This window comes from Prosopis cineraria, unplaced genomic scaffold, assembly GCF_029017545.1.
Source record: "Prosopis cineraria cultivar Desert tree isolate PC_DT_omini unplaced genomic scaffold, ASM2901754v1 PC13, whole genome shotgun sequence".
Taxonomy (NCBI): Eukaryota; Viridiplantae; Streptophyta; class Magnoliopsida; order Fabales; family Fabaceae; genus Prosopis; species Prosopis cineraria.
This window is the reverse complement of record NW_026555344.1, coordinates 10,717,712-10,745,682: the sequence shown is the minus strand read 5'-3', so window position 1 is coordinate 10,745,682 and position 27,971 is coordinate 10,717,712. Positions and strand designations below refer to the sequence as shown.

The 27,971-nt window shown below is 33.5% G+C and overlaps 2 protein-coding genes across 9 annotated transcripts; one reads left to right on the top strand and one right to left on the bottom strand.

Moving 5' to 3' along the window:
• Nucleotides 1–3,466: 3,466 nt before the first annotated feature.
• On the bottom strand, nucleotides 3,467–27,102 carry LOC129291097 (reticulon-like protein B22). Of its 7 annotated transcripts, none has more exons than XM_054928248.1 (4): nucleotides 26,792–27,102; nucleotides 26,240–26,381; nucleotides 25,561–25,634; nucleotides 3,467–3,485 (listed from the first exon to the last, which is right to left on the bottom strand). In XM_054928248.1, exons 1-4 carry the CDS (start codon nucleotides 27,085–27,087, stop codon nucleotides 3,482–3,484), a joined length of 516 nt encoding a protein of 171 aa, XP_054784223.1. In that variant the 5' UTR covers nucleotides 27,088–27,102; the 3' UTR covers nucleotides 3,467–3,481. The 7 variants fall into 7 exon arrangements, with proteins under 7 accessions (XP_054784223.1, XP_054784219.1, XP_054784216.1 ...); XM_054928244.1 differs by lacking the exon at nucleotides 3,467–3,485 and adding an exon at nucleotides 24,551–24,978; XM_054928241.1 differs by lacking the exon at nucleotides 3,467–3,485 and adding an exon at nucleotides 24,551–24,943.
• Nucleotides 18,339–23,836, top strand: LOC129291096 (probable mitochondrial adenine nucleotide transporter BTL1). 2 transcript variants are annotated; one of them, XM_054928240.1, is made up of 6 exons: nucleotides 18,339–18,488; nucleotides 18,817–18,954; nucleotides 21,332–21,426; nucleotides 21,905–22,238; nucleotides 22,448–22,685; nucleotides 23,370–23,836. In XM_054928240.1, the coding sequence occupies exons 2-6, from the start codon at nucleotides 18,871–18,873 to the stop codon at nucleotides 23,621–23,623; spliced, it is 1,005 nt and encodes a 334-aa protein (XP_054784215.1). In that variant the 5' UTR covers nucleotides 18,339–18,488; nucleotides 18,817–18,870; the 3' UTR covers nucleotides 23,624–23,836. The 2 variants fall into 2 exon arrangements, with proteins under 2 accessions (XP_054784215.1, XP_054784214.1); XM_054928239.1 differs by having other exon boundaries at nucleotides 18,353–18,608.
• Nucleotides 27,103–27,971: the final 869 nt, after the last annotated feature.

Sequence of the window (27,971 nt, the reverse complement as noted above, 5' to 3'; positions counted from 1 at the left end):
TAGTTAATTATCTTTAGTTCATCATATTTCCTATAATTTTTAATGTATAATATTTAAAATATATTAATTTAATTACAAACAGTCTGACCCCGGTCTGATCCCAGTCTGACCTTTGAATTATGAACCAATGCCTTAATCGGTTTAATATCCGGTCTAGTTGTAATAACATTGCTTATTACTTTGCTTTTACTTTCAATCATTGAAGCACCCTTATAGTATTTACTTTCCAAACTCACAATTGAGTACATTGATCTTTTAATTTACTTTGGCACTTTAACAAAATTGTGGTAAAGGACATTGGAACCTTACAATCGTTTAACCACTTAGTCTTTCAAGGATTTACTCCTTTGGCATGCCCCATAATTCCGAATGAGCATGATGCTTCACACCTGAAACCCAAACCAATGCCAACACCAATATATATATATATATATATATGGATAGAGACAAGATAATGGAAGCAAATATATGCCTTATCATGTACATATATAGATAAACACATATATAAATAGATAGGAAGGACAAATATCTAATAAACTTAATCAATCTATTTGATCATGATTATCTAAAAATTGAAATACTAGACAATGATCTTGCTTCTTTCATTTTGATAATGATACTTACAAAAAATTATATTATTTTATAAATTATGGGATTTTACCTGTTATTAATTATCATGCCTTTTTTAAGAAAGAATTTACATTGATTTTAAATTGTTAGCATATTAGTTGAAGTTATGTTGAAGAGCTATAACTGTAATAATGTGTGTTACTGCTCATTTCTATTTCAAGTGGATGTCTTAAGAGAGAAAAATAAGTTATAACATCAATTCCAAGAGCATATGAAGAAATAACAAGCAAAATAACAAATAGTGAATGGTGCCCTTTGACCCTTAAAAATTTCTATGTTAATTTAGAATAAGTTTCGTGCATCAACAAAAACAAAAATAAGACAAGGTTCATTTCTAATAGTTCTTAGCATAATAACATGTGCTTTACATTACAAAGGACTGTACTACAGATCTATCATACATGTTTTCAAAAAAAATGTAATTGACATTTAAAATATTTGAAAGTACAATATCACTCCCAACATTTTTTTAAATAGAACAATTTTGCCCTATTATTACCAAAAGTCGCCTTGACTATTCCCCATCTTGATTTGATTGTGAAAGTGTGTGTTGGCATGTCATGTCATCTTCCACATATTTTTTCAACCAATCCTTCCCCTCCTACTCTTTGCTCTGCCTTCCTTTCCTTAAAAGTGAATCCACGCTCCTTCTTGTAAGATTGCCCTTCTTAATCCAACTTAACCACATAATCCAATGGTAATTATATGATTAATCCAAAAAGGATTACCCTTACAATTAAAAGTCATTACAGTTTTTTAAAAGTCAAAATCAATAGAAATGGGATCTCAAGTTTTTTAAATTTTAAAATACTATATCATAACTTTTATGAGTTAAAATAAGAGTAAAAGTGTTTACGAAAGTATGGGATACCAATTTGTTCCAAAGCATTTTCATTTAAGTTAAAAAAACAACATTTTAATTCAAAAATTGGAGGATGTTCCATAGCATTTCATCCATGCGCCATGATTTCTCCTCTCTATGTCATGCTCCATGACACATTACACATAATGACAGATTTATTGCTATCATTTTAAAAACAATAGGGGTGAACTTCTAACAAACCCTAAATCTGTATCTGATGTTCGATTGAGGTGATATAGATGTCTACAGAAAGCTCTTCCAAAGCTCTAGTTAATATCACTGGTTTCTACCCAAATCATTTTTTAGTTAAAAGTTAGATGCTTATTTGCAAATTCATTCTTTTTTACTTTTAAAAAACAACGAGGGTGTCCTAAATCACAACTAAGTGCTATAAGCTTACAACCACAATTAGACTACACTCAATAGACTCAAAATGACCTGTGCAATACACCACAACATTCTAATAATACATATCATAAATTTAACTCTCAATCCCTTGTTCTAAAAATAAAAGGGGGAGACAATTTTCCTTAAATAGTCACATAAATCATCACAACCATGAATTTATACATTTCCTTACTTGCATTAGTATTTCAAACCTATTTAGATTTTGCAAACGTGTTGTATACAACCCAAGGCCCAAATACACTTTTAACTTAAATCAACCAATACTACAAGAAAGTTAAAAGAATATGGTTTTCTAATTGACAATTATCAAATCAAAATACACATTTAAACTATTAGAGGCCTATAGTTAGGATTCACAGATCCTAAGCATTTAGCGCTTTTCCTCTATCTTGGCTCGAGCTTGCTCATATAAATATTAAAAAGAAAAGGGTGAGTATAACTATTCAATAATTAAGATACATCTTACCTATACTAATATTGTTAGATAAGGCTGACACCTAAAAAGGAGATGAATTGAGTGTTCAAAAAAATTTTCTAGACTTTTTCCCGACCCAAGTAAATGTAGACGAGAATGTAATGTCCACCTTGACATTACCAGTACAATACGTTAACAACACTTTTGTGATAGCCAAGACTAATTAAATTTCCTATATAAGGTTATCACAATAAAAGAGTTTTAGAATTAGTTTAAAAGATTAGGATCCTAAGAAACCTTTTTTAGGAAACATTTGAGCTCAATCCATGGTTTAAAATGAGTTAAACAAAGTAGTAAAGCAAGGAAATCATTCGTAACTCTTAAATATGTCAAATGGACATTTTCAAAAATTCCAAAAAAATGCCTCATCTGCTGTGGTAGATGGCATAGAGGACCCATATTCCTCTCTTTACAGTGCACTTGCCTTGCACCGCAGAGCACTCCTGCTGTCATGACAGCTCCTTTAACCAACTTTCAAAGTATGTCATTTCACCATTTGACGTCTGATTTAAGCGATTTAAGCATCCACATGGAGCTCTTTAAGCTACCTAGCTATTGGCACTAGTCACACATCCGTATACTCAACCATTTAAAAGTTGAACTCTTAGACATAAATTTTCCATTTTCATTCCAAAACATATAAAAAAGTGTCCAAACCCATAAACTTGATGCCAATATCCTTGGAACTACTTGGACCAATACAAATAGACTATACACAACTTAATAAACCAATCATACAACATCAATAACAACAGTCTATACACAATTTGCCTATTAAAACCCTAAATTCACAGCAACTCAAAGGGGTGATAAGATAATTTCATAAAACAATCTTTGGCCATCCATACATGTAAAACATCATCATAACATCACTTGCACTAGTATCTCAACTCTAACAGTAACTTCATTACAATCCATAATATCCTTAGCCGAGATACCCACAAATTACATATATTAATGCAAGTGACCTTAAAACATGCATATAATCTTAAGTTGGCATAGAATTCTATTCGTTATAATTCCAAAATAGGAAGAGAAGAACTATACAAACTAAAGCTCTTTAGGACTCAGTAGCCCTTTCCTTCCCTTTGCTCCTATCGGAGCCTTCACCTGTAAAATATAACCACAGAATAAGATAAACATTTAGTAATAGAATAACTCATAACTATTAATTAATATGCACATCTATAAACAAGTAAAACTTATATATATAAAAACACTATTTTACATGTTCAAATATAAGCATTTCATATCCACAAGTCATTTTCACACTCTAGCATAATGGTTTCATCATTCAAGCCTCCATATCACCCCAATTGAAATCAAAGGTTCTATTGACCAAGCATACATACACATTAGCCCAAGCGCACATTCAGTGGTAGAATCACCCTGTCTTATCCCACTTTCAAACTATGGTTTCCCTTATCACACATGATTTGGGGTGTTATTATTGCAACACCGCATCATATTGATGTTAAGGAGTGTAAATCTCCAACATCATACCCCACATGGGCACTAAGGAGATAATATCTAACACTATACCTTACTAAAAATTAAGGAGATAAATGCCATATGGACTTCTACTACTCTTTTCTATGGGTAAACTCCTAACCTGTATCATGATCATGCTCACTCTTGTCATGTAAAACTTATAAACCCTAACCAAAAATTTCAAATTGCTATAAAACTTATAAACTTAGGTTTAGAAGCTTGATTTTACTCCTCAAGACCTTAATTAAGCTAATGGGTTCAGTTATAATCCAAGAAAACATGAAATCAAGCCCAAACCATACACAAATCTACTAAAATTTACATAAGAGAGAGGGAAGAGGGATAAGAAGCTTTCCTAATAGAGTAGCAAGCTTTAGATACCTTCAAAATGCTCCAAGAGTCAAGCCCTAGCAAACCTAAGAGCCTCTTCCATTACCTCTCATGTTTTCTTTCTTTTCTCCTTCTATTTTTTATGCGTTTCGTGAACTGATATGTGTAGATTTTTGCATATCAACCACAGCACATAGTGTGTCTGCTGCAGTAGATGGCACAGTAGGGCTTAAAGAGATTTAGGCCTCATTACATGCCTTAAGCCGCTCTAACTTTGACCTAGCCCTCTTCTAAGGCAGTCAGACAATCTAAAAACCATATTATTCATGTAAAACATCATTAACTCATAAATCTATTACCTTGACTAATATTCCCTTCTTAAATACTCACATTTCTAAGTTGAAAATTCAGGATGTTACAAAGAATGCAAGATAGAAGCTAGAAATTTAAGAAACTTGAGAAAAAAAGCTTGACATGAAGGATTTATCTTAGTTTAACTAAACTACGTAGCTTACATCCAGTCCTTAAGATTATCCTTGAGATTTCTAACTACAATCACAAGCTTTAATGAGTACTTGTCACTACAGTATAACTCTTAAAATTGCACTGATCTTAATTCAACAATAATACATGCTATACCAATAAGTTGTTACAATACACTTAAAAAACTCTCTTTCTAGATTTCAACTCAATTAAAATAAGTAAAACTTTCACAAAAGCCTCTCTAAAAAGAGTATATGAATTATAATAAAAGCTTTTATACTTGTAAGAACTTTTTCACAAAATTGTTAAGTTAATAAGAAAATGAATGTAAACACTTTAATGCTCAATAGACATGTTCTCAAGATTATCCACTAATTTAAATGAGGTCATATATATAGTTTATGATAGTTTAGGCTGTTATGAATACTTAGGAAAGTGATTATAGCCATTAGAGATATGCAGGAGTGAAGAACATCATAAAAAGCTACTTTTCTCTCAAAGCATTTAATGCAGTGTTAAAATCCATTTCAAGTGTGAAATGATCCTATCCATATGTGGAATGAAGCTTAGGATATTTCCCCTAATTCACTTATGACAATTCAAGCGTGGGGCTATAATGTTCTTAAGCATGATTTGGATGATAGAAGCTCCCAGCTTCTCTATGTGACAACTTACGTGTGGGTACTAATAGTTCTCAATCATGGAATGGATAACAAAAGCACCTAGTTTCTCGATGTGCCAAGACATACTTAGAACACCCCAAAACAAGCTTGATTTGGCTTGCTTGGGTTTAGGCTCTCCAAGGTCAAACTTCATCCTAAAATGGGCAAATTTCATTTCAAGCAAAGATCATCTTGATCTAGGCGTGGAATGTCACTCATACAAACTTAAGCTGACACTCTTAGACAATTTAAGTATGAGCATATGATGCACTCAAATGTGAATCTAAACGTAAAAGCATCTTCAAGACACTTCTATACTAAGCTATCAAAACACATGTGGATTACTTTGATTTAGGTATGGAATGGCTTATAGTGTAATGTCTAATTTCTATGGCCTAATTCAAGCAAGATTCATTCTAGTTTAGGCTTGAATTGGATCTACTAAATTCTCTAAGTCTTATTTTGCACTTTAGGGTAGTTAAAATATGAGTGGATCATCCTAGATCAAGCATGGATAGGCACAATAAGTTCAAGTGCATTTTAAAGATTCGACACTTAAGTTCAAAGGACTTATGAGCCTAAGGTTGATTCTAAAATAATATGTTCTTACTATTTAAAGACATGTGATTAAGCTCTCATAGTTTTTACATTGAATCTAAGAGATGAAAATAAATAAACCTATTATCTAAGTCTTCTCTTGATTTTTATGCTCTTAGAGGTTTTATCACTTTAATGGTTCTTAAAATATGCATAAGTAATAAACACATCTCTCTTAGTTTTGTGATCAAAACACATCGTTCAACAAATACATGCAATTAATAATGTAAGTGCAAGTAGAAAAATAATACCTTCATATGTTTATACTATTTTCAAGTATTAATGTCGACCACAAAACTAACAACCATGTAACTAGGTACGATCATATTTTATACTTTATAATATTAATGAACATGTAAATTAAGCAACATTAAACTACACCAGGGACACAATACTAATAATCATGTGTCCCTATTAGTGCTATACAAGACTATAATAATAACAACCATATGGCTATAAGATAATATGCATGATTAATGCCATTCTTATGTCTTTATGATACCTCCCGAAACTATTGGCTATTCTAAGGGATTCATCCATATAATTAGACTACCCAAGCCTTCTATTTGTGAAAAGTTACCTAGCCAAGGCTATTACGCTTATTTGTGGGTCATAGTTTTCCCAAGTCTCACATTATGGGGTGTCATGTAATATCTCAAAAAATTTTTCCATAATTCATTAATCTAATAAAAGATAATTATGTAAATTTAAGAATAATTGTGTTTGAGAATAGTTAAAGATGGCTATTAGGTTTGACTTTAGCCTTTAGATTGGGTTCAGAAGTAAATTGGGTCACTCGAGCTCAAATTGTAGAGAAAAATTAGATTTTTAACCTACTATGTATTATGTTATAGCATAAAAATTTACGCTGCAGCATAGTTTCCTGAATCAATTTTTTTAAAAATGTGAAAACAATCCAAACTAGTGGTAGAGACTAGAAAACAGAGAGAGTATGACTAAAAGAGTATTTTCTTTGTTAGGGCATAAACTTTTGGGCATGTTAAAGGTGTTTGGAACTCAATTTCACCTAAATATTAGTTTTTTTATCTCTTCTTCTCTTTACATGTTTTGGAAGTAAGATTTTAGGTTAGGAGACAATGATTTTTTGGATTGAAGGCTATGGGTCCAAACTCATTAGTTTAAATAGGACTAATGAGAGTTGTTTAAGTATTCTACACATAGTTTAGAAGTTTTTACAAGCTTGTAAGCTTCGATCATCCATTTTGGATAAACTCTAGACCTGTTAAGTTTGATTTTGAATTGTTGGATCTAATATTAGTGATTATTTAAGTTAATAAAAGTTAAATAGAGTTAATAAAGTTAATAAACCTAATGTTTATGTTTAAGTGCAAGATATTAGAATTTTGGGTAGTTAAAGTATTGATTAATGAAAGTTAAAAGAGTGTTTATGATTATATTAATGATGATTGGTATGATTAATTATAGATTAATCATCTCGTGCACCATTCAAGCTTAAGCATAGCTTGTGACAAACTTTTATTAAGGAGTAAACTTTTGACCTCTCAAAGGTTTGAAGTAATCGGAGAAAAATCTAGTTTGTATAGTTTTTTGTTAATTAATTATTTGTTGAATTAATTATTTATAACTTATTGGGTGATCGAAGACCCATTGATGCACATTTTGGTAATGTGATGGATTATGTGTGTGAAATTGTGTTGGATTGTTGAGAACAATATACATGTTTATACGTATGTGATTAATGATGATAATTGAGAGCATGTCATTATGAAAATGATACATATATGATATTTGGCATATGGAGCATAATAGAGAAAGAAAATTGTGTGAATATGATGTGATGTGATTAATGTCGTTATATGGCATGTAAATTGTTAATGTGTACATGTCATGATCATTTGGGTGGGAGTTTGCTTATAGGAAGAGGAGTAGTTGTGTTGAGCCCATGTGATAGTGGTGGCTTACCGTTGGAATTGAAAGCTTACCTTAGCATTGACTATTGAAATTGGGAGGTAGCCATTGTCTCATAGTTGATTAGACATTGTTCTACTTATTCTTTAAGGGACTTAAACTTAATTAGTCTCCACCAGTTTATGAGGAGGCTAGATTAGAGATAAGACACCATATGGTTGTTAGTATTAGGGAAAATCATGGATCACAAGTGAGTGGATTCGCCCTGGCCTAACAGCTCATCACAAGTAAAAGGCTGGGTTAGTCTGAGTTAAGGATGTAGCTATTGAATAGCCACCGATTTTATATTGGAGGTATCAAGAGAGTATAAGGTTAGCATTGATCATGCATTCTATTTCTGGCTATATAGTTGTTATTAATGTAGCCCCATGATGTGTATTTTGAAATTATATAATGATATATGTTTATGCCCAATTATATGATTGTTAGTTTTGTGGCCGAGACTATATTTGAAATATATACTTATAATGTTTGTGAAGTTATTAATTATCATTTGCTTTTATAATTAATTGATATAGACTGTATATGTTAGATTGACCTTTATTATTGAGTGGTTGTACTCACCACTCTCTCTTCAATATTACAGGAACTAGCTCATTAGGATAGCATCGAGGGAAATAGTTGGAGGCTTATGATTTCTATCCTAGATTTGTAAGCCTTGTTTATTTTAGAGTTTATGTGTATAATTTATATTGATAATGCCAATTAGGAGATTACATGTTTTTGCTTACTTGAATTATTTGATTATTAATCTTAGTTGTGTATTTTGGGCCCTAAGTTATATGTAAATTAAATGTGAAAATCTAAATAGGACCAAAATACTTGTGCAAGTAAGGAGTGAGTATATTTGTAAATAATGGTGATTTAGATGTAGAATTATATGATCGAGACTTCCCCTATCATTTTTATGATTAAAGGATTGAGCATTAAAAACATATTGTACATGTTATTAGAGTGTTGTGATGTGTTGCACAAGTCTTGCTAAGTTTATTGAGTATGGTCTAAGAGTGGTTGTGAGCTTATGGCATTTGGTTGTGATTTTGGACACCCTAGTTATGTTTTGAAAGCATAAATGGGTAAGTTTGCATTTTGATGTCCAACTTTTGATTGATAAATGATTTAAATGTGAAACTAGTGCCATTAACTAGAGCTCAGGGAAAGCTTTTTGTAAACACCTAGATTAACTCAATCAGATATCGGATAGAGAAATGAGGTGTGGCAAAAATTTAGTTAGAAAATCTACCATGATAGCTTGTTTCTACATTTTATGTTGCAGCATTAAATTTTATCCTACAGCATATTATGTTAGAATCACTATTTTTGCTATTTTAACCCTAATTTGATGTTAACTTATCTTGTATGATATCCATGCTTTCATATACATGTTTTGCTCTAATTTTAGTTTATGAAATGATTTTATAGCATTTTAAGTTTTGAAAACTTGAGATCCTATTTATGTAAATTTTACGATAATTTAATTAGTTTAGTCATAGAATTACCTCGATTATAGAGTTAATTGTTGATTAGTAAGGGAGACCTTATAACTTGGTATCAGTTTCTCTAGTTTTGGAACTAGTATATGGTATGTGTGTTAGGAGTTGTGGTTGCTTGTGATCGTACATTTGCACATAGGGTTGGCAATTATCATTATACACATATTGTTTCCCCCTGTTAAGCTAGTATTAATCCTTTCCTTTTTATGGGATTACTTTTATCTTTAAGAGGGAAACATGGTGCAAACGAGAGCCATAAACACTGGCAATGCCTTAAAGAATATGTCAAGACCGAGACAAGCTATTCCAATAGAGCAACAAACATAAAAAATTGGGCAAGGCTTAGAATAAAGGGAGCAACTGATGTAACATCCTCAAATTTAAATCAAGATTAATTAAGTTTAAATAGATAATTAAGTGTATTAGTGAGATGTGTGACCAGAGAGGCCTAACGGCCATGTTTGGTCTCAATTTCAATTGTAAATATAGGTCTGAAAGAGAATCAGGTCACCCGGAAATGGAAGAGGAAGAATTTTTAAAGAAAGTAATTCTATGCTATGCGTCGCGGCTTATGGATGGGCTGCCGCAGCACATGCATGATAACACGCTAGAAGAGGCTCTCTGTGTCATATGTCACAGTGCATTATGCGTCTGCCACGGCATATGGTCATTTTTTTGCTAAAATAAGTCACAAATTAGATACATCAAAGAAGAAAAGAAATGAAGAAACAAAAGAGCAGTGCTAGGGCTTAGGAAAATTAAGTATTGGGAGTATTTTGGAGCTCCTAAACATCAAAGGTAAGTTTTTCTACTTAAATCTTCCTTTCTTCTTCCATTTTCTTGATGGTAGAGGTTAGGGTTTGATTGATAATGGTGATTTTCGGTCTATAAAAGCTATGGGTTCAAACCCATTAACTTAAATAGAGTTAATGAGAGTAGATTGATTTAAGAAAACTTAGTATTTATGGTTTTATGATGATTGGTAGTTGGAGGACATTAAATGTCCGAAAATTCTCATAGATATGGTGGTTGGGAACAATGTGGTTTCATTAATGACCATTTAAGGCTCAATGTTATTAATGAGAGTTAAAGGAAGTTAAGAAGCCTTATGGGTACTTTTATATGAGTTAAGAATAAATCTTGAGTATTAAGAAATGATGAAGTATTAGTGAAAAATAGCTTAAATATAGATATTGATATTTGCATGGTAAATGTTTGAAGAGTAACTATCATTGGCACCATTCAAGCTTTTTAGAAGCTTTAGAAGTGACTAATTAAGGGGTGAAACCTTTGACCTCTCAAAGGTTTAAGATAATCGAGGGAATTCTATCTTATACTTTTATGTGTTTATTAGTTTATGAATTTATGATTAATCTTTGAAATGTATAAATTAAAAAGAAATGCAAGTGTGGCTTGATTTGTTAGAAAATTCACTAGATTGATTTTTGTGAGCCTTATGCCTTGTGATGTAAAATTCCTTGAGAACAATATCAATGGATTCTTATTTTATGAAATGGGAGTTTAATGACTTTGTGATTGAGAAGTAACCTGAATTTTGTTTATGAGAAGTTTAATGATATCTAAAATAGTGAAGTTCAATGATTTTGTGGGTGCGAGGTACAATGATTGTGAAATTAGAATTCAATGACTTAGTTTGAAATTCCATGAAAATGTGTTTAAGAGGTCCAATGATTTATGAAAATGATGAAGTTCAATGAAATAAATTACATGAAGTTCTATGAATTGTATAACGTGAGTTATTGCATAAATATGCATTGCATGATCTTGAGAGGCAGGAGTTCACCTCAGAAGAGGAGTAAATGATAAAATCCACATGGTAAAGCCCATTAGTATGATGGTTTACCGGATTGATTATATCTTTACTATCCCACTGGATTAATGAGGGATTATCCCACTAGTTTAACGAGAAACTCGAACCTAGCTAGCTATCTATCGATTCAATGAGGAGGCTAGTTTAGGGTGTATGACACCTCATAGTGTGAGAAATGGGGGAAACCGTGTTCTATAAGTAAGTTGTGTGCGCCTTGACTGGGTAATCCCCTCACAAGTGTTTAGGCTAGAGAAGTCATGGAACATAGACTATCCCATTGAGTTATAGCCCACGATTTCATGTTAGAGGAATAAAGAAGATATAAGGAAGGTGTGATCATGCATATGGTGAGTAAGGGTACTTGGTTATTTATATTGTGTCCTTAATGATGATATTACGAGTTGAGTCTTAATTTCTTCTAATGTATTTGTTAATGAATTGTGTGACCAACTCTCTTTATATGAAAAGTGCTAAAAAGTATTATTTCTCAAGTAAATTGCTATCATGTGTGCAGAATTGTGAATATCTATTCTCAAATGTTTTACATGAGTTAAAGTATTGACAGTAATTGCCTCTTGCATTCAAACTAATTGACATGCATCAGTATGAGTTAGTAGGACCTTGATTATTGAATAGTTGTACTTACTCCATTATCTTCAATATTATAGGGAATAGTTCAAGAGGTGTGGATAAAGGAAGACACCTAGAGGCTTAGGACCGCGATCCTTTTGTAATAGGCCTCTTTATTTTGAGTAATTATATGTGTATAACAATTTCAATTGCCATAGAAATTTTCATTTGTTCCTTACTTGCATTATGTGAATTATAAATTGTAAGTGTATTTTAGGCCCTAGGGAGTGAGTTGATCAATATGTATTATTATGATAGGGCCAAAATACTAATGCAAGTAAGAGTAGAGTAAATTATGAGATAATTTAGAAAACTTGATGAAAATTGTGGTAGACTCCCTTTTTTTATGTTTTTAAGTTTAAGGGGTTGAGTAGTAACAATTTGATCTGGCAGTATTTCATGTGATATGGTGCATTGCATGAGTTAATCTTAATGATTTGTATGTGGTCAAATTGGTATCGGTGGCTATTGGCCTTTGATATTTGGTTTGAACACTTGATTTTGTGAAAATTATTGTAAAAGTATAAGTTTTGAAAAGTGTGTCCAATTTTTATTTTAGGAAGAATTTGAGTCTAAGATTAATGCCATTAGTTAGAGCTCGGAAAGAGCTTTCTGTAGACACCTAATTCGCGTCATTCAGACATTGGACGGAGATTTGGGGCGCATTGAAAGTTGGCCCTAATACTATCAAATTGACAGTAGAATTTACTGTCAAAATTAGTGCAATTGCGCCATAGCGCATGGTGCCACAAGCCACGACCCATGTCACAGAGATGAACATGCTGTGGCACATGTTCAATGAGCCGTGGCGTATGCCTCAAAATTTTTCGAAAATTCTCTTGTTTTAAATTCTTAAACAAATGCACTTACTTATGTAATAATCTCATTCTTTTGCATATTTGTGAACTCTAATTTGTCTAGTTGCAAGACTTTGAAAATAATTTTAGTTTTATAAACTTGGGGTCCCTATTTTGCTAACCAATAAAAACTTGATATTTTATTAATTACTATAATCTCATTTTTTAATTTCTTGGGACTTGGTTTTAATTATGGGATTAAAAGGAGGAGGATATTACAACTGAGACCTTCTGCAAATAATGATGACGCATTGCTCAAATTGAAAGAGATGATGAAAAATATCTAAAGAAAAAATGAGGAGCATAATGAAATTATCGAGAAGAGACTGAGAGAGTAGCAAGACTGTAGAGAAGGCCAAAGAGAGCCATGAAAAGGAAAAACATGATGACTTGCATAGGGAGGCATATGGCCACCCGAATGAGGATTACTTTGAAAAGAATATGCCAAGAAGGCTAAAACTTGTAAGAACTAAGGGGAAAGAGCTAGAGAGTTCCATTGATCTTGCTTTGAAGAAGTTTTCCAGATTGAATCCTCCATCATTTAAGGGTTTAATAGAGAATAGGGCTGGGGAGAAGTAGATTAACTAGCTAGAAATGATTTTCTCTGTGATGCCTTACACACCTGAGCAGCGTGTCTTTTTAGGCACCTTTATGCTTAAAGATGCTGCTAAGAGGTGGTGGGGGAATGTTAAGCCGACGGATGGCTCCTTATTAACTTGGAAGGAATTCAAGAGGAGATTCTTTGCATATTACTTCCCTACCTTGTTCAGAGTTGAGAGAGAGGCAGAATTTCATATATTATAATAGGGGGTATGAATGAAGAAGAATTTATTGCAAGGTTTAATGAATTATCAAAGTATTCGAGATATCTAAGGAATCATGATGATGACCAGTAAAAGGCTGAGTAGTTGCTTGAGAAGATGCGACCTGATTACCATCAATAACTAACACCATTCAATATTATCTTATTAGTAGATATGTGTAGTGAGTTGAGAGCTGTGGCTAAATGGGATTGCGAGGTTGAAGATAGCCAGAAAAGAGATAGTCGGGGCCATTTCTCTACTTGTACAAGCCCTACTAAAGGAGTGAGTAAAAGAGTTGGATTTAGCTCTAGTAATCCTAAATTCAACAATAGTGGTAGTAAGAGGAAGAGCTTTTAAAAAGGTCCCAGTCGAAGGGGTCCCAGATGAGGAGTAATACCCCTAAGAGTATGGGAGGGTAGAGTTAAGCATCTAGGCAAGATTCTGGTGTGTCACCTTAGGGTTCGCCTGTTCTATTTGTTAAGAAAAAGGATGGTAACATTAAACTTTGTATAGACTACCAACAACTGAACAAGGTGACAATTAAAAATAAATATCCATTACCCTAAATTGATGACTTGTTAGGTTAGTTGGTTGGGGCAGCAGTATTCTCTAAGATTGACTTGAGATCCGGCTATCACTAGTTGACAGTAAAAATGAATGATGTGCCAAAGACTGCTTTCAGAACAAGGTATAGACATTATGAGTTTCTTGTTATGCCTTTCGATTTGACCAATGCACCAACGATCTTCATGGATTACATGAACATAATCTTCAAACCCTACTTAAATAAATTTGTAGTAGTCTTCATAGATGATATCCTAATTTATTCTATGGATAAGGAAGAGCATGCAAAACACTTGAGAATTATGTTACAGATTTATTCTATGGATGAGGAGGAGCATGCAAAACACTTGAAGATTGTGTTACAGATTGTGATATCCTAATTTATTTTATGGATAAGGAGGAGTATGCAAATCATGGGTTTTTGCATTTTATGTTGTAGCATAAAATTTTATGCTGTAATGTATTATGTTAAAATCACTATTGTTGTTCTTTTAACCCTAATTAGATATTATCTTACCTTATATGATGTCCATGCTTCTATATATATGTTTTGTTTTCATTTTAATTTATGAAACGATTTTATAGCATTTTAAGTTTTGAAAACTTGGGATCCCATTCTTGTAAATTTTTACAAACTTGGTAATTTACTTTGATTAGTCTTATAATTACCTCGATTATAGAGTTAATTATAGATTAGTAAGGAAGACCTAACATGTCATACTCCTAAGTTAGCTTCCTTGTTAAACTAGTAAAAACTAGTTAGATTTGAGTTATTTGTTAAATAAATGGAACAGTCTCTTGTAGAATAAGTAGGACAATAGAAATATAAAAAGCAAGCCTTTGAGCTCCAAATGGCGCTCATGCCACATGGATTTCAAATCTCTATTCCTCTCTTTAGGCGAACTCCTGTCATAAATGATCATTCAATGCAAAAATGCTTAACTCATAGCATGCATTTAATCATCATAACTAGCATGCAATATATCATCATCATTTTCATCATAACACAATCATCATATACTTCTCACGCCACAACTTAGCACATAACTCCACACTTACTCACAATTTTCTTCACATAACTTCCTAAATCACAATCAATTAAGATTACTCATTCGAGACATGAAATAAAGAACAAGTTTTTCTTTAATTAATCTACATGACAACAATCATTCCATTTGCATATTCACACACATATTTATCTTTTTAACATATCATAATTCATAATATTTGATTTTTGAATATTTCACACCACACTTGCATAACAATGATTTCACATATTTCAACAATAGGTCATAAAACCAAATAACTAATTAACACATAAAAGTAAAAGTAAGATTTTCCTCCTATTACCTTAAACTTTTAAGAGGTCAAAGGTTTACCCCTTAAAACAAATTAATTCAAAAGCTATTCCAAGCTTGAATGGTGCTAAGAATGATTAATCTATAATTAATCATACTAATAATCATTAATATCCTCATTAGGACAAATTTCAACTCTCTATCTCAACACTTCCACAAGTTAAAACTTTAATATCCCATATATAAGCCTACCCATATGGTTTATTAACTTCTTTTAATTCTTATTAATTTCATTGAACTCTCAACCTATCATTAACAGCATTAGAAGCTTTCCCAACCATCATATTTATTATGGATTTTGGGACATTAATGTCCGTCAACCACCAAAAACGCATTAACTCACTTGTGCAAAGTTTAAACAACTTAAACAATTCTCATTAACTCTATTTAAATTAATGAATTTGGACCCATAGCCTTACAACTCTGAAAATCACTTCCTCAACCCATACCCTTTATGGTTGTAAGCTCAAACATACTCCCAAAGCTTCAAGTATACTATGCCCTAGTAGTGCTCTTGAGTTCCTCTTCATTCTCTCCTTTTCTTTGTTTTATTTTTAAATTGATGTGTACTCTAATTTGTTAGAGATTTTGGCCATGTGCAGTGGCACATGTAGTTCATGTCACATCATGTGTACAAAGAGCTCAGCCTCACATTTTGGGACCCATATGCCATAGTGCATGCCACACGTGTTGCAGCATGTGGTACGTATAACTTCCTTCATGTGTTTGTGAACCATGCACCACGACAATTATTGCATGTGCTACTATGCATAATGCAGAACTAGCACTTCATGTTTTCTTCCCCTCTTAGGGCCCCAATTCCACCTTGAACTTAATCTTTGGGTTGTAATCACAACCAAATAGACTAGTTGGTGCTCTATAATTATCCATACGCCAATTACCTTATTAATTTATTTAATTACCCTTAATTAGTCTCATTAAATAGAAGGTTAATTTTCATGAAGTTATATTCCTCCCCTCCTCTTCTTTGCTTTGCCTTCCTTTCCTTAGAAATGAACCCACACTTAAGCTCATGCCTCCTCTTCTTTGCTCTACCTTCCTTTCCTAAAAAAAAAATGAACCCACACTAAAGCTCATGCCTTTTACAGTCTTGTTCATTCAACATCAAGCCATTATTGGTTTACCTTAAGCTTTATCCATGAGAGTTTTGAAGAGCTTGGCGATAAGGTTAACAATGGCCAGGTTGAGCTTGAAGCCACCATCAATAATGGTGATGGTGTCTAGTGAGCCGCCATCTCCTATAGTTGATCAGGGTGAAATGAGTGAGATTTTTGGCATGACAGAGCTAGGCAATAGGATTAACAATGGCCAAGCTGAGCTTGAAGCCACCATCAACAATAGCGATGGTGTCCGGCAAGACGTCATCCATGCACTCTTATGGTTGATCATAGTGCAATGAGTGAGATTTTTAGGCATGGCTTCACATTTTCTATTTCACATCTAAACTGGCTTCCTTGTCTTCTCTCTTCCTCTTCATCTCACTTGCTTTGAAATGATGTTACCGACAGGCTTTCTTTTTCAAATCATTTTGATAAATGAATTCTATGAAAAATTAAATGGGAAGACACCTACTCTATAAGGGACCAAAATGGGGTTTAAAAAATAGTAAAATAATTTGAATAATGGATGACCATAATCACGAATGATACCAGGCTCAAGAAAAACAATATAAATCAAAGTTTTGAATAATGGATGACCAGAATCACTACTTGAACTGTTAGGACCATATAACTTGTGCTGTGTTTCAAGTGGATTGAATGATGTGTGTGCCTCCTTGTTTGCCTCTTTGCTTTTGATGTCTCCAACAATCGCTGTTCTGGTTCGATTCCAAATTTTTCCTATATATTTTTCTCAAGAAAATCTCAAAAAAATTGAATTCATACAAAAACACAAAAACCCAAAGATGAGACCCTACTCCATTCGATTTCAAGAGATATCACGGCCAAAATATGGAAAACCAGAGACTTCACACTAATCTTTGCGAATTTTGGTGAATTAGATTTGGTCAAAGGGGGGAAAATAAAGGCCAGGCAACGTAACGAGAGAAAGATGAGCAGATTCACAAGGGTGGAAACTGAGGAGGAAGAAGGTTCAAAATGAAGGTATGGGAAGAAGAATGAAGAAGTGCTCGCCAAGAGGAAGAAGACTAAACACATGTCAATGCTTGAAAATTCTTTGGCTTAGCTAGCATTGACGTGTTGGCACACTTGATCAGATTAACACCATTCAACTCTTTTTGTTAACTTAGGACAACATTGTAGTCTTCAAATATTTTAAGATACCAATTGTATTTTTTTAAAAATATCCAAACAAATTTATACTTTAGCCCATTTACAAAATATGAATGAATCTTTTCTTTTGGGATAAAATATGAAAGAATCATTATGTGTCATATACATGCACATCCATTTATAATAAATCACATGATTCATGAATATAATAAGTAGATCAAAATAAGTCAAATATACATTGGACAATGTATGCGGGTCATAAAAACATATTGGACTATGTAGAAAGACAAATTATGCTAATAAAATTTAATTCAACTCCTTAGGATTTATCTATAATCTACATGATCTAGCATTTTAAATTTCATTAACAATGTAAGGAACTTAATATTATATATAAATAGTTTTATAACTATTTTTGAATTATGTAAATATCTTGATGAATTGATGGCTCAACTCACATAAAATTTCAGGAGGCAAATTATATAAGTTTATTTTCTCCAATGAGTCACTTTTAATTTAAAAGGAATTAATTGTTTTTTATATCATTATTCGACTTATTTAGATTTAAAATTTAATTGATTAATACATTGACACAAATTCAAATTGCAAAGCTCGGCTTTAAAGTGCGCTGTTGGCATTTTCTATTTCTTCTTTATGCCCATGTTCTGTTCTATTTCATTCACATGAACGAATCTTTAAAGCCCCGAATTTTGGCGCCGCGGCACCAGTAATATGTGTCAGGAGGAGGAGCCCAGGGGCGAAAGTGATCCCCTAAGGCCTAAACCCTTAGACAAAACCCTAGCTCGAGCCAGGTAGGCGAAGCGAAATGATATTGCTCGAGCCGGAATTTGTAACGTTTTATATTATCCCTGTGAAAAATCGACACACAAAGGAAAATCTCTTAAATGACTAAAATCCCTTCCCTCGCTCAGGCAAGTCAGCTCGATCACCCCACACTTTTTTTAATCTCTTCGCACTATCAACTGTTTTTGGCCAAAAACAACCTTTTGTATTATGATCTTCTGTTTTCTTCGTTGTTTGCGATCACAAAGCTTGCAGCTTCATATTTGTAATTCTGATGTACTTACTTTATAGTTTATATGCTAACAAGATAGAATGTAATTTGAATCGCTTCCGCAGAAGAATCACGGAAGTGAAAGAGGGGGCCGTGGGGTGTTCGGAGACGTCTACGTAATGCTTCCCCAAGAGATGGACATTGAGAAAGCGGATAAATTTGATCTTCGATTTCAACTGCCTGACCTCAGGCACGCACTCAGAGTGAGTCCTTTTTTTCCTGCTAATTTATATTGAACATAAAGCTTCATTTTTTCTCAAATTAAAAAAGAAAAAAAAAAGGTTTGGTGCCTGGAAATCCTAAAGGTGGTAAAACAGCGTCTAATATAAAAGGTAGCTGGGTATTGAAAGGGGAGGTTGAAAGCATTTTTTGCAGGAGATTCCAAGTCGATATTTATATTTGTACTGTTTTTGTTTATGGTAGGATGGGGGATGGCGGGTTTGGAGCAAAGAAGTAACTTTAGCTTTGTGCTTCACCCTGTTTTCCTCTAGATCCAGGAGTTTCATCGCTATGAATTTTTCTATTTATTTTTGCCTTTTTATGTTTGTCTAATTTCAGAATTCTAATTAATGGACCAGTTATCTACAGTGGATTGTTTGAGTTCAATAGAAATATGAAAGGACCCATTTGTGGGCACGTAACTCAATTCCGTTTCAATTGTACTGAGTACATTACATTCAAAACATCAATGTGGGCCTCTTACATTAGTAGTTGGCTTGTAGGTCAATATGTCTTAGAAGATATTGTTACATCTTTGCTTTCACTCGCCCACTTTTTTCGTTGGATCGTTTCCCATATGTGCATGGTTTTATGTATCTCTTGTAACTGGACTGTTTATCTCACCATGGTATTGTGATTGAGAATTCAACACATTCCATTCCACAGGATCAAGCTAGTATTCTTCTTAGCATCACTTTGCCCCTCTCAGTCCCTACTGAGATAACTCTCCCTGTTTAAGTGAGCGTGCAGTTTTGCTTCACCATGAATCATTCTCTGGTGCTGGGGTGGGCTGATAGTGGCTATCTTCTTCTTTTACCAGATTTTTTTATTGTATTTTAAATATAAATAAATAAATATTTAAAAATGATACATAGCCTTGGCCTAAAAAAGAATCTTGTATGCTTCTTAGAAGTCCCTGATATGAATGTCATGCTAATGTAAATATTATATTAACATTGGCAATGACTTTCATATCCCTAATTCTTGTGCATGTGTTCATAAGATGATAAATTTAAGCTAGAGGAAAATGAAAAAAAATAGAAAGGTACATGAGCTAGAGATTACATACAGGTTGAAAGTACAAAAATAAACCGCCTATCTACCAGAGCACTACAGAAGCATATAAAGGAGAATTTTAGTAAAAGAAAAAATGAACTAAACTTTAGGACAACCTTTTTGTTTTAGGGGAGTTTTGTATATACTTTGGAAAGATATGTCTGTCTGATTTTAACAACACTCAGGGCAAGTCTCACTCCTTAATTTATTGATAATTAGAGTTTGGCTTCTTCCCCCCCCCCTGGGAAATACAGGGCCATGGCAAAGCCGTACTGGAGAAAACAAGGCTAGGTTAGATCAGGCACTAAAAGATCCCTGCTCTCTAAGGGTGGGTCATTAGGAATCCTAGTATCAAAATCTCCATGATTTGCATGATGAGCTAGTTAATTTGCGCCGCTATTTGCTTCTTTGAAGACATAATCATAGGTGATGATCTAGTTCTTCATAGTAAGGTCTTTGATCTTCTTGATGTGGTTGATGAGAGGGTGACTCTGCAAGTGGTCATTTTGGATGAGAGAGAGGGCCTCAATAGAGTTGCAGTAGACATTAACTTTGCTAAACGTTTCTTTCCAACATAGGGTGAGACCTTAAAGAATACCCAGAATTTCAGCTGCTGTGCCTCGATAGATTTTGGCTGTTTTATAATTTGGTTTTTGTCACGTGTACTGTGCTAGAGAAATCAGAATATATTTTTGCTGGGTTTTAGTTATATGGTGCATGAGTAAATTAGCACTGAAATAGAAGGATGGAAGGCTTGTTCTGACCATTGTCATAAAAATCAGCTGATCAGAAATGAGCGTAAGCTAGGAGGTGACTGGCTGTCAATACTTAGTGGGTTGAATAAGGCTGGAATCCAGCTACTGATTTGCTTTGAAAGTGTGTTGCTACTGGTTAGTTGCAGGGAACATAATGCCAGAGCCATGATAGGGTAGTGGCAATATTGTAGATCATGATTGTAATGGGAATGCTGGTGTTTGAGAAGGCTGAGTTTCATGAGTGCCTTTTGATTTGTTACTTTCCATTGAACCAACAAATATGACAAATAGAGAGAAGGGTAGTGGCAATATTGTAGATCATGATTGTAATGGGAATGCTGGTGTTTGAGAAGGCTGAGTTTCATGAGTGCCTTTTGATTTGTTACTTTCCATTGAACCAACAAATATGACAAATAGAGAGAAAATTTTCAATTTTTCTTTGACCAGACTATTTGGGCTTTGTTGCATCATGATTATATTTGTTTAGGTGCTTATTTCATGGAACTGTTGCTTTCACTCCTCATGAAGACATGGCTTTTCCATGATTCAGGACTTTTTTGGGACTAGAGAGGTTGGTGAGTTTGTAAGTGGAGCGTTAGCAGGGGCTATGACTAAAGCTGTACTTGCTCCTCTTGAGACAGTCAGGTTGGATACGTTTTTTTAGTTTTATACTTTTGTTCCAAATGCTCATCTACGTTATAAAGTCTGTTTTTGACATGCTCACGTGTAGACATGCTCTGAGGTGTGTTTCTCAACTTATGATACCATTTTTTTTTTAACAAAAAGCATAAAAGTGAGCAAAAATCTGAAAATGTTGAATCAAGCTTTGCTCGTTTAAGGGAGGATTAGTGCCTTAATTATTTGAAATATCATTGTAGTGATTTAGAAATTTAAAGAGAAACATTTAACTATAAAGAAGAAAAAGAAAATTACCACTTTTTGTTGAGTCTTAAGTGAAATTTGACTGCATGCTGTGAGGTCTTCAGCATTTTTTGGTTCAAGTTCCCTTGTGAAATAAAAAGTTCCGCTTGCATTTACCAAGTAATAGCTAGCTAGCATGTGAAAATTAATTATCTACACAATTTGATGCTACTGCCAAGCTCCTAATCTGTACCTTATACAGAACAAGAATGGTGGTTGGTGTTGGGTCGAAAAGCATCATTGGAAGTTTCATTGAGGTAATAGATCAGCAGGGTTGGCAGGGGCTATGGGCTGGGAATGCTATCAATATGCTCCGTATAATCCCTACGCAAGCAATTGAGTTTGGCACATTTGAATGTGTAAAACGATCAATGACTTCATTGCAAGACAAATGGAAACAGAATCAATGTCCTAAGTTGCAGATAGGTTGCATCAATTTGAACTTTTCTATGTGTTGGATTTCTCCAGTTGCTGTGGCTGGTGCAGCTGCTGGAATCATGAGCACCCTTGTGTGCCATCCCTTGGAAGTGTTGAAGGTATTTGTACTTTTGGAATTATATTATACAGTAGATGTATTGAAATCTAATGGCATCTAAAATGTGTCACAATTCCATGATGACACCACAATCTATGTGATTATATTGTTAATTGAGTTCGCAATGACCAAGACTTGAAAATATTTAAGCCCTGCATTCATATCTGTTACTTTTGCTCCCAATCCTGATTGTGGTTTGATTTCTTACAGGATAGATTGACAGTAAGTCCTGAGACCTACCCTAATTTAGGACTTGCAGTTAGCAAAATTTATAAAGATGGTGGCATAGGTGCTTTTTATTCTGGCATTTCACCTACATTAATTGGCATGCTTCCGTACAGTACATGTTATTATTTCATGTATGAGACCATGAAGCAATCTTACTGCCAGACCAAAAATAAGAAGTCGCTAAACCGGCCAGAGATGCTTCTAGTTGGAGCTCTAGCAGGTAAAAGATTCAGTTGTAATTGCTGGACATCATACTATGGTCTATTTCCCTTTCTCTCCCTTGCTCAATCTCGATTCTTACATGCCCCCAGTTGCAACCAACTAAGGGACGATATCACAATATTTTTGATATAGGAGTTGGCTATTTGCTGTTTGATTGTCATCCTCCTTAGACCAAACAGACAGATGAGTGAGGGAGGGAGGAACCATGTGTCAATTGTTGGGTATAGGCAAATATCTAGTTCTCTGTCTATATATATCTGATGGCTCTACATCATATACTTAGTATAACTAGAATCTTCTACACCTGCATTAACTGCACAGTTCTGGGGAAAATATTTATATTGAGTTGAATTTCAATTATGCTTCAAAACAATAAGACACCGCCCGATACAAGGCAACAAAATTCCTTTTTTTTTTTTTTTGGACAAACTACAAGGCAACAGCATTATTATCGAGCCAAATACTTTAAATTAGATCCCTACAGAATTTATATATTATAACTTGTAAGATAAGATTGGATAGATATTCAATTAGATTATTACATTTACTTCATCAAGTTCCCGCTAAAACATGTCAAGTGATGCTGCTTATTTAAATTTTACGTCTGTATCTGGTGAGACTTGATTGTTTTTTAGTTGGCAACATTAATGATTGTTCTGATTAAGCTCTTCGTGCATGCTAGGTTTTACTGCAAGCACTATCAGCTTCCCCCTGGAGGTGGCCAGAAAACGCCTTATGGTAGGAGCTTTGCAGGGTAAGTGCCCACCACACATGGCTGCAGCGCTTGCAGAAGTCGTTCGAGAAGAGGGTCTGTTGGGGCTCTACAGAGGATGGGGTGCAAGCTGTTTGAAGGTTATGCCATCCTCTGGCATCACCTGGATGTTCTATGAAGCTTGGAAGGACATATTGCTTGTCCACAAGACTCATACTTTATAACTTAACAAGAATTGGATCATTGTTTTTGTGATAGTTGCCAGCTAGCTGGTTCTTGAGGTTTTCTAACCCTTTGCTATGGAATGGAAGTTTAGGAAAAGGTTCCAGAGCGGGGGAAAAAATTTCAATTGATAAAATGTAATTCAAGTGTGGTGGGTGAGAATGGGTTTTCCCACACTTCAATATCCAGATATACAATTTGAATATTTTTTTTCATTTATTGTTTTACTAATCACTGCTTTTACTTCTTAATAGAGTAGAAACTTTCCCTCCTCTCAACCAAACTTATTGATAAATATGCGGCTCAACTCTTGCAAACACGCCTGAAACTAATTCTGACTTGAGCTTAGGCCGCAATATTTCATTACATGCTTCCCCTTTCTCCTACTAAACTTTCGCTCGTATGAGATCAAAGAATGCTTAATTTTCACGTGACTTGAGTGGAAGCTTCAAAGGTGTTGTGCACTTGAGCATTTGTCTTTTTTTCAGAGCTTAATATCGGCAGGCTGCAGACACGACACTGTTATTGACATTCTTTGTTAAATTAGAAAAACATAACTTATTTCCTAGTTTTTTTTAATTATTGATTCGGTTTTTCTTAACTCAACAATTTATCCCTGATAATATTTTAATCTGGTATGCTTAACCCTTATAATTTCTTAATTTGATAAATTATCAAAACGGAATTGTACTAACTTAAAGTTTGAGAATTCAATTAATAATTTAGGAAAATTTTAGAGACTAAAAATTAAGTTACCCCTCTACAACATCAGAATCCGAATCAATCAAAACCTTCAATGATTCAATTTTAGCGGCCGTACACTTGAAGCCGTGCCATAATCATGTGCCTCTTACTGTACCGAGTTTAAAATCAATTAATGAGGCATAGATGTGAGGGAAGTAGCTGAGAATAGAACCGAGCATAGAAAATGAAGGAACAATCCAAACCCTCTGTATATGAATGCGAAGATTAAAATAGTATTTGCTACAATAACAAATGTTTCACAATAACTCGTCTATTTCCACTTCTGATTTCTATGACAAAAGGACTGCCGTTGATGTCAAGTGCCCTGCGTGGGCTTTATGAACAGTTTCCTCAACAGCATAACCATCCTCTCTTACCCTTGTAATTTACAAAACCACTCTCAATAAATTATTTGATTGGTGATTGGCTAACTTTCAATGTATACATACATGAAATAAAATCTTGAACTACAAGTCAAGTGCGAAACTGCTAATAAGCTACATTGTGTCTTGTTCTCCACCGGGGTCGTTTCTTTTTCCCAAGAACCAGGCCACAAATGAGCTGATAGAATGAGAGCACTCCATGAACATATAAAGACAAAATAAGCATAGTCCTGTGCCAATAAAGGACATAAATCTCCGCTAAATCATAAATCAAATCTACAATTTGTGGGAAAAAGATTTATTCTCTGTAAAAAGAATAAAATAACAGTAGATCACAAATTTTCCTCCCTTACAAAGGTTCCAGGCCTTTTGTACCATTCCAATTTTTCTGACACTCCCTTTTGATGACTTGGAATTCAAACTTAACATCATATCAATTTATTATATTTCGGCTAAGGCTTCTTGAGATATAATTTTTAATTGCCTCTAGTTCTTAATCTCTATCAAAAAATATACAGCCAATAAAATTTGCAACTATACAACAAGATAGCCAAGGTTGACACCAAACAGCTAGAGACTAGAAAAGCAGGAATCAAAATCATTACATTACTTCAGGACTAGCTCAAAAGAATGAACAAGAAAATGCTTTGCCTAAGTATTCTTAATATTTTACACATGCATGTGTATTAAAAAAAAAAAAAACTGCAAGAAAAGCCAAAAACCAGTTCACTGCTTCTATGATTTTTTTTTTTTTAATCACACATAATTTTGCTCATTATAGCATCAACATGAGAAATGGCTATTGAGTTTACCTACCAGCATAGGCAACAGTAGCACCCAGAGCCAATCTTCCCAGAGCAGACAATACATAAAGGCACAAAATCACCTGAAATAAGATGTACATAAACCATTAGTTCTTTACATCACTCTCTGTCAAAAGCAAAATCAAAGACATGGCAACTACTATGGGATCGTAACTGTCTAGAATGAGACCGTGCTTTCTGGAATCAAAGCACACAAATAGTCCAATACTTTCAGAGAAAGGGAAGCCCAACAGGTTGAATGTTGGCATAGGACGTTAACAGATTGTGAATTAATGGAGAACATATAAAAAAACAGAAGGCATTCAAGATAAGGAAAAGATGCATAAATTCCGAAATCAATGCCATTCTCTCAGATGCAATGGTGAGTTGACCACCTCCCAATCTTCTCAAAGAGAAGACACACCCATAACCGTAGAGCAACGTGTACCCATAATGTCTCATATTTTCATCTACTAAAAAACTTACAATTCAACTTATCCATAGTTTCAAACCTCAGTAGAACTTGAATTAAAATAGGTCATGGTCATGTGTTTCTCTTATTCATATACAAACATTAACCAAAGACTCACGGGACATAAAACGGCGAAAAACCCACAATTTCTTGAGGTCGTACTGATGTTTATCACTAAACCGAAAATAGATTTAAGTTGCATAAATTAAATAGTACCTTCAGAAATAGTCTCTTGTCATGCCCTGTTGCTGCAACTCTAAATACAGACTCAGCTGCACCTATGGTATTAACTAACCACGCAACAATGCCATTAGCAGTGTCCTGAGTTATTTGCCATTCGAGTGGATCAACTGGAACCCTATAACGGTTTTTCAGAAGGGGGTTAGGTGCATCAGATATGTTGATAATAAGAAGGCCATTTGCAAATGAAAAATACAAATCTTCCAACCGCATCAAAGCCTAAATTTTGAGGAAAAAGAACACATGCACAACACAAATTATACTAGCAACCCACTTCTAATGGAGTCAAAACGATACATCAGATGTCCAAGTCCAAGACGTCAACGAAGGATATCAATTTAATTTTCTAGAATTCCAAAGTCAAAGGACCAAATAATTTCAAGGGCTAAAACTAGATTGCATCCAAGCATCGTTATATACACAGAAACGCAAATATGACAAGAAACAAACCCTGATTGGATGGTTTAATTTGACAAATTAAACGACAAGAAGAAAGATGAAGAAAAAGAAAGGAACTTAGAGGATTACGATATGTTCAGTTGACGGAAGAGAAGGCCGAGAATGGCAAGGGAACAGAGGAGAACGATGAAGACATCGGAGACCAAAGAAACAATGCTAGAATTCCGGTAAGCACAGTGATAGTAGACCAGAGTGCCGCATAAAAGAAGCATCATCGGCTTCCCTACTTCGCCTCTTGTGCACTCCATTATTCTTGCGACCAGAACACTTATCTCCCTCGTAGCATGTCCCCGCAGAGGCAACTGGAAATCGGCGAATGTACCTTCCCCGCAGGTCTTTCTTTGGACTCCTTGTTCTATTTTCATTTATTCGAAATTATAAAATACTTTAAACTAATATTCACCCAGCGGGCATCAGCAGCTACTGGGCTCCAAAATTTGTGCGAGTTTGATTGTTAAGTTGTGAAAAGTCAATTTATTAAAACTTTATTTAACAAAAATAAATTCAACAAAATCAGTTATTATAATAAAATTTATATTTAAATGTATTTTTTAAAAAAATTAATTTAATAAATGAAAGTTATTTAAATTATGATAGTGAAATATACTTTTAAATATATAATTAATAAGATTGATTTATGATAATTTATAATTTTTATTATACAAATATAATATATTTAAAATATTTAAAAAATATAATAAAAATTTTAAATAACATAAAATTTGATTTATAATACTAAAAACTTGATATTTAATTATTTGTATTTTTGCAATTTATAATTTTAAAAAATATGATAAAGATTTATAATATTTATTATACATTAATGTTAAAAATTAACATGATTAATTATTCAATATAGAATGTTAAAAACTTAATATCTAATTATTATTTAAATGATAATTATATTTTTCATGGATTAACTAGTTTTTAAATTAAAAAATAAAAGATTAAACTTGAAATAACATAATCAAATAATACCTTATTTTTTAAATTCACTTTTCAAAAGCTACATCGCTTATTGGCCAAAAGCACATTTAACCACATTTAGAAATGAATTTTTAATTAATTTTTTGAAAAAGATTGAAAACCAACCAATATTTAAATTCAAAATTCATTTCAAAAGTGCTTTTGGAGCTGTTAACTAAAAAACAAACAAACCCTTTATAGGTAGAATATCATTCCCAACATATAAAATATTTAATATCAATCAAAGATGAAATAATTCTAAAATATGATTACATGATAAAAA